The sequence below is a fragment of the Canis aureus genome, chromosome 21, assembly GCF_053574225.1.
Source record: "Canis aureus isolate CA01 chromosome 21, VMU_Caureus_v.1.0, whole genome shotgun sequence".
In the NCBI taxonomy this organism is placed as follows: domain Eukaryota; kingdom Metazoa; phylum Chordata; class Mammalia; order Carnivora; family Canidae; genus Canis; species Canis aureus.
In genome coordinates, this window is record NC_135631.1 from 11,601,762 (window position 1) to 11,618,666 (window position 16,905).

The 16,905-nt window shown below is 62.0% G+C and overlaps 1 protein-coding gene across 2 annotated transcripts; it reads right to left on the reverse strand.

Annotated features, from left to right (window-relative positions):
- Position 1: 1 nt before the first annotated feature.
- On the reverse strand, positions 2-16,231 carry TP53I11 (tumor protein p53 inducible protein 11). 2 transcript variants are annotated; one of them, XM_077862986.1, is made up of 8 exons: positions 16,064-16,231; positions 6,031-6,108; positions 5,156-5,315; positions 4,544-4,602; positions 4,259-4,307; positions 3,799-3,895; positions 2,822-2,923; positions 2-2,385 (listed from the first exon to the last, which is right to left on the reverse strand). In XM_077862986.1, exons 3-8 carry the CDS (start codon positions 5,282-5,284, stop codon positions 2,252-2,254), a joined length of 570 nt encoding a protein of 189 aa, XP_077719112.1. In that variant the 5' UTR covers positions 5,285-5,315; positions 6,031-6,108; positions 16,064-16,231; the 3' UTR covers positions 2-2,251. The 2 variants fall into 2 exon arrangements, with proteins under 2 accessions (XP_077719112.1, XP_077719111.1); XM_077862985.1 differs by having other exon boundaries at positions 6,035-6,108; positions 16,064-16,230.
- Between the last annotated feature and the right edge of the window lie 674 nt (positions 16,232-16,905).

Below are 16,905 nucleotides of genomic sequence, written 5' to 3' on the forward strand. Positions count from 1 at the left end.
CTGATGGTTTTGCACTGGTTTTTGTGACTGTTTCTTACAAAAAGAAGGAACAAAGAATAAATAGTGACTGTGAAGAAAGGTGGTCTTGCTTGGGGTGAGGGTGGAGGGGGTGCAGGGATGAGGCGAGAAGTGGGCAGAGGGTGCTGGGCTCTGGGGATGAGGATAGAAGGTGATGGGCGGGGGAGAGGGTGGGAGGAGTCTTCCCAAACCTTCAGGATGGAGAGCTGGGCCTTCTTCGGGAGACATGTGGGTGCCCCTCCCTGTTGTCACTGCCTCCTTCACAGCAATGGCTCGTGGCCTTCATTCCCCACCAGCCCGGCCAGGTCCCCAGACTACGTCTGCTTGCCAGGCCCCCTCCCTCTGGGCCCACCTCCGATGGCTGAGCAAGCAGCACGGAACGTCACGACAGCGCCATGCCAGCAGGCCCTCGCTACCACCAAGGGGCAAGGCCGGGCGGCCCTCCCACCTGCCCAGCCCACCCCAGTCCACTCCCGCCAGGGGTGAGACTGCTTGGCTCCAGCAAGTGCCTCACCCAGAGCCCGACTGCTAAGCCCACACTTCCTACTTCCCTGCCAGCCACCCAGGGGCATCAGCCCACCATGCCCACCGGTGACTAGGACAAACCACCCATCACCCATCAGAGGATGAGCCAGGCCTTAAAGGCCTGGATCAGATGGACAGGACGCCAGCCACCAACCCCAACTCCCAAAGGCAGTGGTGGGTGCCCCACCTGGCCAGGGCTTGTCAGCAAGCAGCTGGATTCTGGGGGGAGGCACAGACGGAAGAGGCAGGGGTCGGGGGTCAGGACAGAGCCCAGCCTTTCCTTGGTGAGCAGGTTCCCTTCTGCTCAGCCGGTCACCAGCGGCACAGCCGTGGGCACCCAACCCATTGGGCCTCTCCCCTCAGCTGTGCAACAGCAGCGAGACCACTGCTCTGCCGGGCACCAAGCATGTGGCTGTGGGGACAGCCGGCCCCATGTGGGCAAGGTTCCCTCAGGACCATCTGTCTCGCCCCGCTGACCACACTACTCCTAGGCGAGAATCGAGGGTGCGGCCTGGCTGCCTTTCTCCAGGCCTGTCCCCAGGAGGGCCACCACTCCAGGTGTGCCTACTTGTGTCCTGGAGGGAAGGGGCCTGGGGAGGGACAGCTATGGGGGCGCACAGGCAGGGGGTCTGCAGCTCTGAGGGAGCCGCTTCTTCGCCTCCTCCAGGGCACTCGCGGTGGGGGACACGAGAAGTAGCCTGCCGAAATATCTCTATTTATTTCTCCTGCTGAGTTTGAAGGGCACCCAGTCCTACCCCACCAGGTCTTGGGGGCTGCACCCCAGGGAGAGGGTGAGGGTAGGCGAGGGAGCAGAGCCAAGCAGACAGCAGACCCTGAAGGACAAGGGACAAGGAAGTGCCACTGTTTCTCCTTCCTCATCTCAAACCCCACAGGGGCCTCCATAGGGTGCTTTCTGCGCTCACTGCCAGGGCCAGCCTGTGGTGAGGCTGCTGGCGGCCTCTGGACCCAGGCCAGCGGGGGGACCCGAGGAGCCCCAGGGGCCGGAGCAGCCTCAAGCAAGGCCCTGGGAAACAGCCCGTGGTGGCCGGGCTTGGGGGCCGGGCCCGGGCTCTGGCTACAGGTGGCCCACCTCACAGACAGGCTGCAAAGGGAGTTGCCAGCTCAAAGACAACCTCCCCCCCGTCAGCCCCGCGGCTAGGCCGTGGGAAAGGCAAGGATGTGCGCTTAGGGGCAGGGGGCAGCTCCGGCAGCTGGGGAGGGCCCACACTGAGGAGTCTGGGGTCGAGTTCTCAGGTTTTCCAGGTGTACACGGAAGCCACGTTCAGCTGTGTGGGCACTAGATCGGGTGGGGGTGCAGGGAGGGCAGGGGGGCGGTGCAACCTCTCCCAAACGAAAGAAGGGCCTCCTGGCAGAAGCAGCAGGAGCCTCGCCTTAGCCTAAGACCCTATGACTCAAGCTCTTCCGTAGGCATCTATCCAGGGGATCCAGAGGCCAAGAGACCCGAGAAAAGGAGGCGGTACTGTGTGAGGTGAAGAACAGAGGTCCCAAGGCCCTGTCCCTCCCCAAACCCGAAAGTCCAGGAGATCACAGCATTTGGGGGTGCCCAGGAGGAAAGGAAGGCGGTCAGCCGCACCTGCCTGGGGCAGGCCTGGCGCAGGGCAGGGTCCTTCCTGCCTTCCAGGGGCCAGAGGGAATCCGGGGCCCCGGGACCTCCCTGCCCCACAGGGGCCCCTGGCCCAGCGAGTGGCTAGACTTTCTTGGGTTTCCGGCCGACTTGGTAATAGTAGTAAACGCTGATGGCGACAAAAAGGAGGCGGCTGGCCAGGAGCAGCAGGATCCCCAAGGACACGAGGCCCGTCTCGGCTAGCGTGGCAGTGACCACTGTGGGAGAAAGACGGACAGAGGAAGGGGACAGAGGTCAGAGGAGGGGCGGGCCTCACCCCCAACCCTGGAAGACATGCTGAGCTGGGGGCTCCCGCTGGACGCGTCTGTTCTGCTGTCCCCCACGTGGCAGGTACCGGGGTAAGGGCGAGCGTGTGGGCAAGACTGGGTGCGCACTGGGTACACCAGCGAGCGATGGGTTACAGGAGGCTGCAGGTGCACGTGCGTGGCCGAGGCTGTGGAGATGCATGCGTGTGCATTCAAGAAGATACGGGCAGGTATTAGGAGTGTGAGCACGGGTGTGCAGACCTACAGGCATGCGAGGCCACTTGAGTCCCTCCCCCGCAGACAGACTTTCATCACTTCCTGGAAACCAAGCTGCCCGCGCCTCCATCTCCATCAGCCTCCCTGTCTCACTGCCCACCTCAAGACTCACCCAAGAACTGGACCCCAAAGTAACAGGCTTCAGTGAGCAGAGTCCATCGGATGATAACCTTCTCGGCCGTGTAGAGAGCGTTCCACATAATCAGGGAGATGCCTGGGGTGGGGGGCCAAAGAGCAGACTGGGGGCAGGCAGCTTGGGCCTGGAGAAAGATCCCAGACCTCCACATCCCCCCGTCCACTCACACCCCCCAATGAAAACCGTCCATCATCTGTCCTAACCCCATAGCCCCAGCTGTCCTACTGTCCGGGTGGAGTGCTTGAAGCCACACCAATCTCCACCAGTGCCTGTCACCAGTACTGGGGCAAACCCTTGAAGGATCTGTACACGTGCCATCGGCACAAGGTTGGGGAGACGGTACAAAGGCACAGAGGCCTTCTGAAATGGGGGGCTGGGCATCATGAGACGTGGCTGGAGTCCGGAGCCCACAGTGGGAAATGGGGGAGGTAGGTCTGGGAAGGTAGGCTGGATCCACCCCATAAAACCACCCAGAAAGCCAGGTGGAGGGGCTGGGCCTTTATTCTGCAGGAAAATGGGAGCCATGGAGTGTTTGGGAGAAGAGGAGGGACACTACCCGTGCTAGTCTTTAAGAGCTGTTAAGTCAGCTTCCCACCAGGCGCGGGGTGTGACTCAAATTAGAGAGGAAACGGGATGGCTCAAGAGAGGCCCAGGGGTGGGAGGGGTTTTGCAGACACTGTTGATTTTGCCTCCTCCTCTAGGCTGAGGCCCTGGAGGGCAGGGCCCGAGCCCCATTCATCTCTGTACCCCAGTGACCCAGTGGGGTGTGGATGGCAGAGACGTAGCCCAGTCCACTGGGTGCATTCCAGCAGCGGCCACAAGATGGCAGCACACCCCCTGGGAGAAGGACTCATCCCCAAGGGGGGTGTGGAAGGGCTTCCCCATGCTCCTCTTGGACCCCGTTGGCCCCCAGCTGCCCATCACGACCCCCAGTCTGCCCTGGCAATACTCACTGAGGAGAGCACCTCCGTAGAGGCGGATGGGGGTCTTGCTGGTCACCTGGGCTCCATCAAAGACTGCATCGTAGAGCTGGTCAGGGAAGGCGAGGGCCTGCGGGCATCGGGTGGGAAGTTCAGGGTAAAGTTGGAGGGGGTCACTGTTGAAACCTTCCACGGACGTCTTCCTTCCCCCAGAAGCAGGGCCGAAGCCCCTGGGGCAGTCCAGCATCAGAATCTTGATTACCTGTCGCCCTCCCCCATCCCCGGACTCCCCTGTGCCAGGACCGAAGGCTCTAGGTTCCCAGGGGCAAGGAGTCTAGGATGCTCCAGAGCATGCAGGGTATGGGTGGGAATGAGTATCAGGAGCTGGGACTGGACAGGTAGGGCATCAGCACGATGACCACACGGATAGAGGCAGCAGGGACCCCAGGACAGGGAGCCAGACCCAGGGCCCAGAGGTGGGGTGGGGGCTCACCATGATGGCAATGCCGGAGAAGAGCACAGCAGAAGCAAACTGCCAGACCCTGGGGATGCGTGGAGAGAAAGGTCATGGCCAGGGCCCCCCGCTGCCACCTCCAGGCCCCAGGGGACCCTCCCCTCTCCAGCCATGGTGTCCAGGGATGGCTGGTAAAAGGCGGAGGGCATGAGATAGGAGGGAATCACAGGCACGAGGACACCAGGGCAGAGCGGACGAGGCGGGGCCTCATGCAGCACCCCTGCCATAACCCCGCACCCACCCAAACTCCCACTCCATGCTCACCTCAGCCCCAAGGGCTCCCGAACAGCAAACTTGATTTCGTTGCCCAAGACCTGGCTGATCTGTGGACCAAGAGGAGTGAGGGGCAGGCCCAGGCCATTCACTCCCCTCCCGAGCCCCCTGGCATGCCCAGGGATCCACCTGGGGCCTTCTGCTTAGCCAAAGGGTCACCGAGGCCACCCCCCCTCTGCCCCTTCATGACACCAGAGCTGACGGGAAACTGAAAATATGCTGAGGAAAGATAAAAGCTCTGGACACGGGCTTAAAGCCTGGCTCTGCCACTTACTGGTAGGGCCTTGTGCAAGTCCTTGACCTCGCTGAGCCTCAGTTTCCTTATCGATGCAATGGGTTAATAACTATCTCCCAGAACTAGCAGGATTAATAATACTTATAAAGCAATTGGTGCAGTAACGAGCACATAATAAGCATGAAATTCATTCTAACGATCTGTCTTCATTTTTGTTATTATTCCCTTGACATCTCCATTAAGTTCCTAGAAAACCGCGAGCTGAGTCCTGGAGCGCTTGAAGCTCTGCAGGCCGCAGCTACTCTTCTCCCACACGCAGGCCGGCCCGCCTCCCCGGGGGGTGGCCAGCTTGAGGCCCCTCGGCCCACCTTGGAGCGGTGCACCTCCCCGTCGTCATCCTCCCCGCCCACGCCAAGGATCTTGCGGGTCTTCAGGCGGCTCACGAGGTCCGTCTGGCTGTGCTTCTTCATGAGAGGTGGGGGCTGCTTGGCTGCCATCTCGTCCTGGAGCCTGGCGTCTGCGGACGGGCTGAGGGGAGACACCAGCCTCAGCCACAGCTCCCCAGCTTCCACACCTCAGGGCCTGCCAAAACCTGCACCCGGGGCCTGAGGTCTGGAGAGATCTGGGGGCCCAGCCTTCGCACTCAGCTCCTTAACCGCCCGGCCATTTGGCGAAAGGGGCAAGTCTCTCCCCTTCCTGGCCTCAGCTTCCTCATCTCTAAAATGGGTGGAGGAGGGTGTCCCTAAAGCCCTTCCAGCTCTGTGAGCCCATCTGGCCTACACGAACACGGCAGACCCCAGGAACCAGGCTGGACAGAGCCTTCCGGACGGCCCCAGAGGGGTCTGTGGGCCGAGGTGGAGACCACATCCAAAGGCTCCTGGAGGCGGGGGCAAACGAGCGCAGGCCAGTCTTGCCAGAAGAAGGAAGACGTGCTCAAGTCCTGGGGTCCAGCAACCCCCACCGATCCTCTGCCCAGATAATCCCTCCATCCAGCAAGCCCTCCCTCCCTGTCTCGCAGACAACATTCTTCAAACCTGCCAGGACCGAACGAAGGGGAAGGGGGGTGGCCCCAGGACCCAGTGAAGCCAGGAAAGTGGGCAGAAGCTCTGTGCCCCTTCCTGCCAGGGGCACCCACGACCGGCCTCTTCCCCACCCCGTGTCTGCTCACAAGCCTCCACACCCCCCCAATCCTCAGCCACACCCCCCCACCCCCCAGCTCCACCTTGGGCCAGGTCTTGAGCACCTACTGTGTGCCAGGCTCTGGTGTGGGAGACACAGAGATGAGCTGACTGCTGGTCCTCGCCTTCGATCACCACAACAGCTGTACAAAGGAGACAGAAGTATAGACTCCAGTGAGGCAAAGGTTTCCAGAAGCTGGCCGGGGCGGGGCGGGGATGGGGCACTGGGCTCCTCTATCACACCCCCACCCTAGCATGCAGTGGGAACTATTTACACCCACCCTACAGATGAGGAAACCAAGCTCAACAAAGTTCAACAGAGACGGGGTTGAGTAACTCCATACCTCCCACCCCACCACACCACATGCCTTATTCCAGCACCCCATTCTCCAGAAGCCCACGGCCACCCGCCAGCAAGTCGGGAAAACTACCCTCATGTGCAGACGAGCTTCAGAAGTCGCCTGCCCCTCTGCTGGGCTTGCTGGACCTCCCCGCCCAGGCCTGAGCCGGGTCCCAGTCTGGCTTGCTGCCTTAGGGGCGCGTGGCCCCAGCCAAGCCTCACCCTCCAAGCCCTGATCAGGGCGGCCAGAGACAGAGACGTCACCTCTGGTTTTCTAGCCTCCCTGTGTCTTAAAATAACATAAAGCACCCCGACAAATAATCAGGACCGAGACTCAGACTTCGGGGAACCTGGATAATGTGGCTTTAGACTTGGGCAGAGCAGGGAAGTAGGCACACAAGTCAGTCTCAGTGGTCTCCAGGGGGCGATGTCCAGGCCCCTGGCCTTGGCTCATCATCTATGAAACAGGGGTAGCTCTGCTGACCCCTCCCCACACCCAGCCCCCAGGGGAGGGGTACAGAGGTGGCCCGTGGTGGCCATGAAGACAGCTCCAATGCCTGAGGCCCGTCTGACGCGCAGGCAGCCAGCTCCACCGGAGAAGGCAGGGCTTAAGGACCCTGCCCCCCAGGGCCCAGCCGCTGTCCCCACACCTCAGCACTTGCCACCAGCTCTCATGACTCGAGAGAGAGGCGACAATCAGCCTGGCGTCCCTCCCACTGCCAGACAGACCGGCCTGAGACGGCCCACGACAGCTGGCCAGCCACCGCCGGTCGCCGCCCGGGCTGGCCCCCCTCGTCCGGCCTCAGCAAAGGAAACATCGGGTAGCCCGGCCCTCACCCCTCTTCCTCTTCCGGCCTCCCCTTCTGGCCTTTCATTTTTTTAATTTACATACAGCAGAACTGACATTTTTGTTGTTGTTTGCAGTTCCACGAACTCTTAGCACACGTGTAGATGCAGAGAAACACCACCTGCAGATGGGGACAGCTGCCCCGGCCGTACCCGCCCCTCCCCTCCCCACTGATCTGTTGGCCGTTGCTCTGGCTTGGGGTTTTTTCAAACGTGCTCTATGCACAGAATCATATAGACTAGACCCCCCGGAGACCGCTTCTTCCATGCAGCCTAACGATAAATGCCTCTGAGATTCAGCCAAGCCGCTGGGCACTTCCCCTGCCCGTTCCTCTTCATGGCAGAGTCATGTTCTGTGGGATAGACGTACCCGGTTGCTGATGCAGCCACTCACTGCGGGACCTGGGCTGTTTGCAGAGTTTGACAATTAGCCATAGATCTCAGTCCCCTGTCAGAAGGCTGGCACTCAGGCCAAGCCCTCCAGGCCCCGGGCTGTGTCAGTGACCCCCCGCTCGGAGCGTGGGCATTGGTGGGGAGGGTCGTCGGGCAGAGGAAGACAGCTGATGCACTTAGCGGGGATAGGCTTTATCCACGGGGACCACCACCAGGTACCTGGGCTGGTGGGACCTGCTGCGGCCTCCCCCAGAGCCCAGACCCCAGCAAGGAGCTCACCACCCCCAAAGGGCCCTAGGGCCTCCCAGGGAGAGTGCAATCTCCAGGGAGTAGGAGCCCCTGCACCCTGCCTCTGCACCGCTAACTCCTCCTAGGACCCCTGCACCCTGCCTCTGCACTGCTACCTTCCCCAGGTAGTAGGACCCTCTGCACCCTGCCCCTGCAACCCTAACTCCTCCGGGGAGTAGGAGCCCCTGCACCCTGCCGCTGCACTGCTAACTTCTCCAAGCACTAAGTTCTGTCCCTGCTTCACCCACAGCATGTGCCCCACCCCCCGGGGAGTGTAGGTAGGCCACCTGCAGTTCTCCTATGCACCTGCTGGCCCCTCCACATGTCCTACCCCTGGGGCAAACCACATACACGCACCCCCCTCCCCCATCCCCAGGATCTGCCCTTGAACTTTCTTCCCCTTCCCACTCCACAGGTGTTTTTCAGTCCTGCCTCATTTTAACCTAAGTGAGGACACAGGACACCTCCCTTGGCTCCATTCCCTGCACCTCGGCTGAGCCAGATGTGCATTCGAATCCTAGTTCTCCCCTCTCACCAGCTGCAGGGCTTTGGGCGGCTCGCTGCCGCTCTCACAGCCTCAGTTTCTGCCCCTGTGAAATGGGGTTAATAAGAACACTCACTCTGTGCAAGTGCTGGAGGCTAAGGAGAGGGAACACGGGCGGGGCCTGGGGCCAAGTGCCCGGCCTGCCCACACTCCCACTTCCCTTTCTTCATTCAGCCATTCAGCTGTGCACAATGGAAAAAGCCTGCCTGATAGGGCTGTTGCTTCCTTTCCAGAGCCAGCTGCCTTCTGAAGGGGCCCCAGGGCTCCCCCCACCCCCATGCCAGGCTGCCCGAGGCTAAGGGAAGGGGCAGGCGGAGGTGAACCTGCCCAGCCAAGGAGCAGGGATAATGCAGCCTGCGGCCCCCTAGAGCCTGAGCTCATGACCTCTACATTCTGCCCCTGGCTGGCCTCTCTGACCTCGATTCCCAATAAAGCCAGTAAGTCATTATCCTTTTTTTTTTTCTCATGTGTATGTATTTAATAATAAAGTTTCTGTCCTTCTTAATGGTTGTTTTCACTTAGAAACCACTGCCCACCCAGGAAGGTCCTCCTCTCCCTCTGCTCCCCCTACCTCGATGCTCCTAGTTCTTCAGGGCCTTCCCAGGACACAGCCTCTCCCTCCCTCCCCTGGACTTCCGTGGGTCTCAGCATGCACAGCCACTGGCCACTTCCAGCCCATGCTTGCAGTCACATCACGGGCACTCGGGCTCCCGGTGACCCAGTGACCTGAAAGCAGTGCTGTTATCTTGTCCAAGAAGCTCCCCGCTGGACCTCTGCACGAGCTGGGCAGTTGGTCAGCGCAGGCGAATGAGTGAGAGTTGGGCTACGGTGAGCAGGCCTCCCAGCCCTAGCAGGACACCCAGGATCACACTCAGTGCCAGGGCCCCAGGGGAGGCTCTGCTCCAAACACACACTGGACAAGGCAGCAAGTTGAGGCCCAGAGAGGGCAGGCTCGGCCCCGGGCCACATATGAGCTGGTGGCAGAGGAGTCCAGGGAAGGGGCTTTGCAGTCAGGCGGCGCTTGGTTCAAAGGTGACATCTCCTACCAGCCAGTGGCCTCAGACAAGCGGGTCCAGGATGCTGAAGACATAGGAGAGTGGGTACAAATGCTCTTGGTGAAGGGTCTGGCATGTGGGGTGGCCCAGGAAATGGGGGAGGGGGTCAGGACTGGAGGAGCACGTGCAGTGAGACATCACCATGGCCTCCTCAGATACTTGCAGCCACCACTAGAAGGCAAGCACCCCTGGGTAGGGGATTCCCTAGGTCTTGCTCACTGGGCCTGGGACAAACTTCCTGGCATGTGAGGAGCTCACCAAATACCTGTCACCAAGTAGTGAGTTGGGGAAGGTGTGGAGAGCCCCCCGCCCCATACCCGACGGCTGGCCAAGGTCTGACTCCCTGCAGCATGCACCCCCCACGCCCCCACCCGCCCCTCCTTCAAGTGCAGGAACATCTGCGGCCAGCAAGAACATCCCCAAAGAGCTCCGAGTGGCAGCAGCACAGAGGGGGGCACAACTAGACACAGGCCAGGGACAGAGAGGCTCATCGTGGCTGCATAGCCTTAATAACTAGGCAAACTTGAGCTCAAACCTCAACTCTTTCTCTTACTTGTCTGCGACCTCAAGAAAGTTTCCTAACCACTCTGAGCTTCCATTTCTTCCTTTGTGAAACCACAGAACTATTTTTTACCCCACAGGGCTATGATGAAGGCACTGGGCGAAGGTGGCCGAGGGGCCTGGCACCTGCTGTGTGCTCCATACAGGACAGCAATTAGCGACACTGCTCCTGGGGCAGCTGCCAAGGCCCTGCCCTGGCGGCAGATCAGAGGGGGCTGGTCCTAAAGGACCTCTCCCAACCCCCCTGTAGCCTTCCCAGGAAGCCCGGTTTCCATAGAAACAGTCGGACTGCATGGAGACTGTGCCCATGAGGGCTGGCTTAGAAACCTGACCAGCAGTGGGGAGTGGGAGGGGGAACGAAGGGGGCCTGGGGCCCAGCACGCCCACCAGCTGCCGAGCCTCCCGGTGATTCAGGGGGGAGTCACTGTCGCTGAGCGTCACAGCCACTTCCTTTTCAAACAAGACCTTCTGCTGGAGGGACGGTGCACCTGTCCCTCCCCGTCTGGTAGGAACTGCCCCCAAGAGCACCCACCCCAGGGTTGGAGGCAGGGAACAGGGACTTCCAGACCAGGAATCCTCTGCAGCCCCCACGACAACCCTATGAGAATGGCTGTGTTGTCCCCTCCATTCTCCCGATAAAGAAACGAAGGCCCGAGTGACTTATTCAAGCTTCGCAGGGTAAGCGGCTGAGCTGAAATTGGAACCGAGCTGACCGCGCTTTAAATGGATATCCTGAGAAGGGCGGGCGTGTGCGTGCAGGGGCAGGGAGCTGGGTGGTGAGCCTGATCTCTGAGAACGAAGCCCTACACCATCTTTCTCCTCACATCGCCCCTTGAAAGTCCCTGGCCGGCTGCCAGCATCTGAACTCCCTCCTTCCTGGGGTCTAGCCTCCCTTGGGTGAAGGCCCGGTGATTCCAGCAGGACCAGGGAAGGGCTGCGGGAGGCCCATTGTTCTCTTATCACATTGGTGCAAAATAGCTGGAAACGGGGTGTGGGACAGGGCAGCGCCAGGAGAGGGGGCAGCGAGAGAAGGAGCCTCCTGCTGGTCACAGAGAAAGGGAGGCAAGGAGGCCAGGGAGGCTGGAGGGTCCAGAGCCCCGATCATCCACCCCGTGGGTCCCTCCCTGGGGCAGCCCATCAGCTCCGTGGCCGAGGGGCTCCCTAAAGGCTCCCAGCCCAGAGCCCCCAGCCTGAGCCCTCGGGCCGGGTGAATCTCCCATCTCCAGGGCTGTACTGGAGAGGCGTGGGGTGGGGGGAGAAGGGACCCATGTTGGTTTCTAGCCCTCGGCCTTTGGGCAGATCAACCTTTCAGACCCTCCTCCGTTCCTGCACCGTAAATGGGGGTCACGATGCCTGACTTGCCAGGTTGGTGGCGGAATAACAGCGAAACTAGGAAGTCACAGGACACAAAGGGGGCCTGACCGATGCGTTACCGACATCATCACTACTGACGTCATCACAGTGGCTTTGGTCATGTGGGTCACGGCAGGCGAAGGCACAAAGCCAGGGCGAGGCTGCATGCAGCAGAGCTTCCTTGCGGTGTGTCCCTCGAGAGCACGGTTATTCTAAAGGCCGAGCCTGTCTGAGTCAGCCCCGTGTCTCAAGTAGACGGGGAGCCAGTCGAGGGCGGGCGGCATCATCCATCTCTGTGCCCCGAGCCACCAACGGTGGATGCAAGGGGGGCAGGATGACGGGAGAGCTGGCGGGGGGAGGAGGGGGGGAGCACGATGCGAACCCTGCTGGGGTGACAGATCTTAGACCCTGAGACGAAACTCCTCCGTCGTCGTCAAGAAAGGGCCTCCACGTCCCATTTCCAGGAACCTCCAGGAACGTGGGAGCTGGCAGCGGAGCCCTGAGTCACGCACGGGGACACAGGACAGCCGAGGACACCACAGATTCTGCTTCCCTGGCGAAAGCAGAGGCCGACTCTTGGGGACTCGGTCTTCGCATCTGCAAACACCAGGAGTGTGGTCTCTGGGGCCCTCCCGGCTGTGATCTTCAGGATGTGGCTTCTAAATCCACACTCCAGCGGCACAGCTCGGGCGGCCTGGCTGCCCCTGGGGACGCATGATTTATCTGCGAGTTCTCTTTCTTTTTCAAAGATGCCTGATTTCCAGAATGGCAGAGGGAAGCCCAAACTTTCATCACAAAACAAACATCTCCAGAGCCTCAGGGACCAGAAATAAACACTCCCTGCAGTTCTGGAAAGGGTGAGGGAGCAGAACAGAGCAGACGACGAGGAGGGGACATCCCTGGGCCACCCCCCACCCGGCCCACCCCCGGGCCTGAGGCTGCTGTGTGCAAGGGGGATTCAGTCCCCTGAGGGCCATCCGTCGCCCCTCAGCTGTCACCTGAAGGAGGGTCTTCCCTGTCCCCACTATCACAGAGGGCAGAGCACATGGGGAATTTCTGTCCTTTTCCAGCCGGGAATGGGCCTGCCTCCCCACCAGCCTGGTGACGGCATCAGAGCCCTCAAAGGCAGCTGGTGCTTCCAAGCCCATGAGGCCATGACCATGGGGACAGCCTGGCTTCTGGTCGCCACGGGGCCAGAGCTCTGGTGAGGGGGCAGCAGACACACGCCATTCCCCCCACCTCTCTCCAAACCCCTGAAAGGGGAGGACAAGAGGGGGGCCGGGGCGGGGGCTTCCTTGCAGGGATGCTCTGGCATTTGGAGCCAACTTTTCCAGAAGCAAGGGGTGCTCTGTCTTCTGGGTGGGCTGGGGGAGGCAGGCAGAGGGGTCCCTGTACTTCTCCCAGGATGCTGTGGGCCAGAACTACAGTCCAGGACTGACCATCTCCCCCAGGGTCTGGGGTCAAAGGAGTAAGTCAGGACTCAAAAGGCCTGTGCTTAAATCCCATTTCTACCATTTATTAGCTGCATGGCCTTGGGCCAGTGATACTGCCTCTCTGGGCCTCAGTTTCCTCTCCTGTGAACTAGGTTTAATAAGGACACCTAACACCCACTGATGAGAAGATGCCTAAAAACATCTAGAAAGGTACCTGTTTTATAGTGAACGTTCAGTAATAACGCTGCTGTTATTCTCAGACTAGGAGACTCAGCTTCTTTGCCTCAGTTTCTCCCTTGACCATACCAGCTTCAGCCCCTTTCAAGGGGCCACATGTGGATAGGGAATGGAGCGTTTACAAGGGGTGGCCATAAGAAGGAAACAGAAAGGAAATACGGGTCATTCTGGGGCAGGAGGAAGATGCTGCCCTGAGGCGCTCACGATGGACTGGCAGGGAGAATCCGGGGAGGGGGCTGACAGCAGGTGGCAGGGATATGAAACCCCTGAGGTACGAAGCCTGGGTGGCTCCCCTCCCTGTCAGGCCAGGCCTGACCCTGGCAACGATACAAACCAGCATTGCCAATGAGTAGCTGAGATGCAGGGTGAAGTGAAAGCAGCATGGGTCAGGCGTCAGAACGTCAGGCACCCCGCCCTGCCGCTGCCACTGCTGCATGGAACTGACATGCCGTTTCTGAGCATCACTTCCCTCATCTGTGAAAAGGACACGCTTCGTCCCTTTTCAGCCAGCCTTGCCTCCTATCTCTGCCCTACCTCCTCACTCCACCCAAGCCACACTAGCTCCTTACTGTTGATCTCAAGTATGGTGGACACATTCCTGCCTCAGGACCTTTGCACAGCCTGTTCTCTGTAGGATCTTCATTTCCCCAAGCTATCCCCACAGTTTACTCTTTCTTTTTTTTTTTTTTTTTAAGATTTTATTTATTTATTTATGAGAGAGAGAGAGAGAGAGGCAGAGACATAAGCAGAGGGAGAAGGAGGCTCCATGCTGGGAACTCAACATGGGATTGATCCTGGGTCTCCAGGATCATGTCCTGGGCTGAAGGCGGCATTAAACCGCTGAGCCACCGGGGCTGCCCAAAGTTTACTCTTTCAAACCCTTGGCTCCAAAGTCACCTCCTCAGGAAGGCCAACCCCACCCCTGACTTCAACACGCCTGATACTCCACTCCCTCACCCCAACCTCACCTCCCAATACACTATATAAATTATTTGTCCCTCCATCATTTAAGTTCAGCTCCATGACACTTTGTTTTGTTTGCAGCTGTCTCCCAGTGCCCGGAACTGTGTCTGGCACTCGGCTCACTAAACCACCTTTGGTATAGGGCCCACAAACAATTTGTTCAATCAGCGAAAGAACAGTCTAGAACTATGTATATCCAGGGTCACTGCTCATTTCATTGTTTTCCTACCCTCCCACGGCTAGGGGCAGGCCCTTTGGGGGGGGGGCGGCTATCCTAAGATTTGAGGGGGGAGGAGGCAGCTGAGCACAGAGCTGGAGAAGCTACAGCTGGAGCCTGGGGGCAGGGATCTAGCAGGTGCTGACAGCCATCCGTGGGTGAAGGGCTTTGGGCCTCAGCCCTCCACTCCAAATTTGGAAGGACTGATTAGACCTACAGCATGTGGGCAGCAAAAAGAAGCCAGGACAGCTTGCTCCCGGGATAAAGGGGCCAGAGGGGACCTCAGGAATAAGACGGCCCATTTTATAGACGGAAGAGCTGAGACCTGGAGAGTGAGTACACAGTGCCCTATTTCCTAACCCCACAAGAGAAAGCTTTCCTCCTGGGCTGAGTGTGGGGCTCGGCTGGAGGCTTCTGCTAAGGAAAGGACGGTGTCCCTTCCCGGGTGTCCTTCCCCTCCCACCCCACCAGCTCTGTGCGCCCCGGGTCTTTGGGCTGCAGGAAGAGCGGGTCTGCCCAGGGGGGTGGCCCCCCTCACACGGGCCACCGGAGGCGCAGGTCCAGGGGGCGGCCGGTCGGGCTGGGCATCAGCGCGGCGCCGCGATCTCCCGATCTCCCCGCAGGACCGTCCCACCAGGAAAAGTTTGTCTGAAGGAAATCACCCAGGAAGCGCGGGGCGGGAGGGGGGGGGGTGGCCTTGCCGTCGGGGCCGGGCTCCCCGGCCCCCGCCCCGCTCCTGCCCCCGCCCACCTGGCGACAGAGAAGAACCGGCTCCCGGGCCGCGAGGGGGCGGCGGGAGCCCGGGACCGGGCGGGGGCGGGGGCGGGGGCGGGGCGGGGCGGGGGCGGGGCGGGGCGGGGCGGGGCGAGGGGACGCTGGGCGGGCGCCGAGCCAGCGGGGCGCGCGGGGATGCGCGCGGGGTTCTCGCCGTTCCTCGACAGACCCCAGCCCCGGGAGGGGTGCGAGGGCTCTGCCCAGGGCAGGGAGCCCCAGCCCACCCAGCCCCAGCCCGCGCGGCCCTTTCCAGCCGAGCGCGCGACTTCGGGGGAGCCCGGGGCGGGGGGATCCGTCTCCACCTGCGCTTCCCCGACCTCCCACCCAACAACTGGGGCTCAGCCGCGGCGGCGGCGGCGGCGGCGGCGGCTTCGGCCTCCCTCCCTCCCTCCCCGGCGCGGAGACCCTTCGTCTTCCTCCTCCACCGCGCCCTTTATCTCCTAGCTCCAGGCACGCACCCACTTTCTGAGACCCGGGCTGGGGAGCCGGGGCCCCGCGGCGGGGAGCTCCGGGCTGCTGGGCGCCCCCTGCCCCCCCCCCCGAACCAGCGGGTCCGGCCAGCGGGAACTCCGCCACGGCGGCCCGCGGCCCTGCGGGGGCGAGGACACAAGGAGGGGCGCTCGCAAGTTTGTGCCGCGCACTCCTCGGACCGGGGAACAATGGCGATGGGGGGAGGGGACCCGGCTCCGAGCGCGGGGACCGCAGTCAGACCCCGGGGAGGCAGAAACTGCTGTTGCCTCTTGCTCTCTTGCCCCCAAGCGGGGGGGGGGGCGGGGGGGGAGCAAGGGCGAAATAAACAGTCCCACGGCGAGGAGCCAGCGCAGGGAGGCAGCCGGGGGAGAGGGGGAAACCGAGGCACGGGGAAGGGCGGCGAGTGGAGAGCGGCGAGGGGCTGCGGGGCTGCGCCGGGGGTGGGGGGCGGCGGGGGCGCGGGGAGGGGCCCCCGGAATCCCGGCCTTATCCCGGCCGGGGGGCCCCGGGGCGTCCCAGGTCCGCGGCGGTCCCGCCGGGCCGGGCTGCGCTGCGCTGCGCAGGCACCGGCCGGCGGCGGGAGGGAGCGCGCGGGGCTCGGGGGCGGCGGGGACCGAACTTACGTTCCTAGCGCATGCTGGCGCGGGCGCTGCGCGGAGCTGGCGGAGCTGGCGGGCCGGGGACGCCGGGCCCTCGGGACCTCACATCGCGCCGCCCGCGCGGGGCAGGGCAGGGCAGGGCAGGGCCGGGCCGGGCCGGCGGGGCTGCGCGCGGCGTCCTGCGCGGCCGGGGTTTGCCCGAGTCTGGCGGCCCGCGCTGGTCCCTCCTCCCGGTCCCGCGCGCAAGCCAATGGCGCGCCGTCCCCTCCCACGCGCCGGCTGCCTCGCCCCCGAGGGTGGCCGCCGGGCGGGGGGCGGGGGGCGGGGGTTGGGGCCGCCGGGCGCCGGGGCTCCCCGGCCGAGGCTTTCCCGGGGACTGCCTGTGGGGGGCGCGCTCACGCCCGGGAGAAGGCGCCGGAGAATCCCGGCCCAGGGCCCCGCCGCCCGGGGAGACTTTCCTTGGCAAGTTCCGAAGACGGCGCCCCTTCCGTGAGACTCAACACCCCCATGGGTTGGCACTCCACACTGTCTTAAATATCCTCGGGGTATCCCCTGGGGCCTAGGCCAGTGTCTAAAATGGAAGGGACTGCTTTGGCTGGTAGATACCCAAGTGTGTAGGGAACACAGTGACAACAATGGTCACCATCTGCTGAGCGCCCGCTCCGTGCCAGGCACCGTGTGCTCAAGGAGCTGCGAGCATTAACTCCTTTGGTTCTCACACCAACCCACGAAAGCGGCATGATTAATCCCCCTTTACAGATGATGGTCGGTGACCTTTGATTTGGGCTTTCAGCCTAGACCCACCCTTCTCTCCCCGCCCCCATACGACACCCACCCCCTCCACAAACGCACACCCCCTTCTTCAT

Excerpts from the sequence above, each read along its gene's own strand:
- TP53I11 (XM_077862986.1), bottom strand. The coding sequence starts at position 5,284 with ATGGCAGCCAAGCAGCCCCCACCTCTCATGAAGAAGCACAGCCAGACG. Across the intron at positions 3,896-4,258 it reads TCTCCGGCATTGCCATCATG|GCCCTCGCCTTCCCTGACCA; the intron begins GTGAGCCCCCAC and ends CGATGCCCGCAG. Across the intron at positions 2,924-3,798 it reads CTACGGAGGTGCTCTCCTCA|GCATCTCCCTGATTATGTGG; the intron begins GTGAGTATTGCC and ends CCCCCACCCCAG.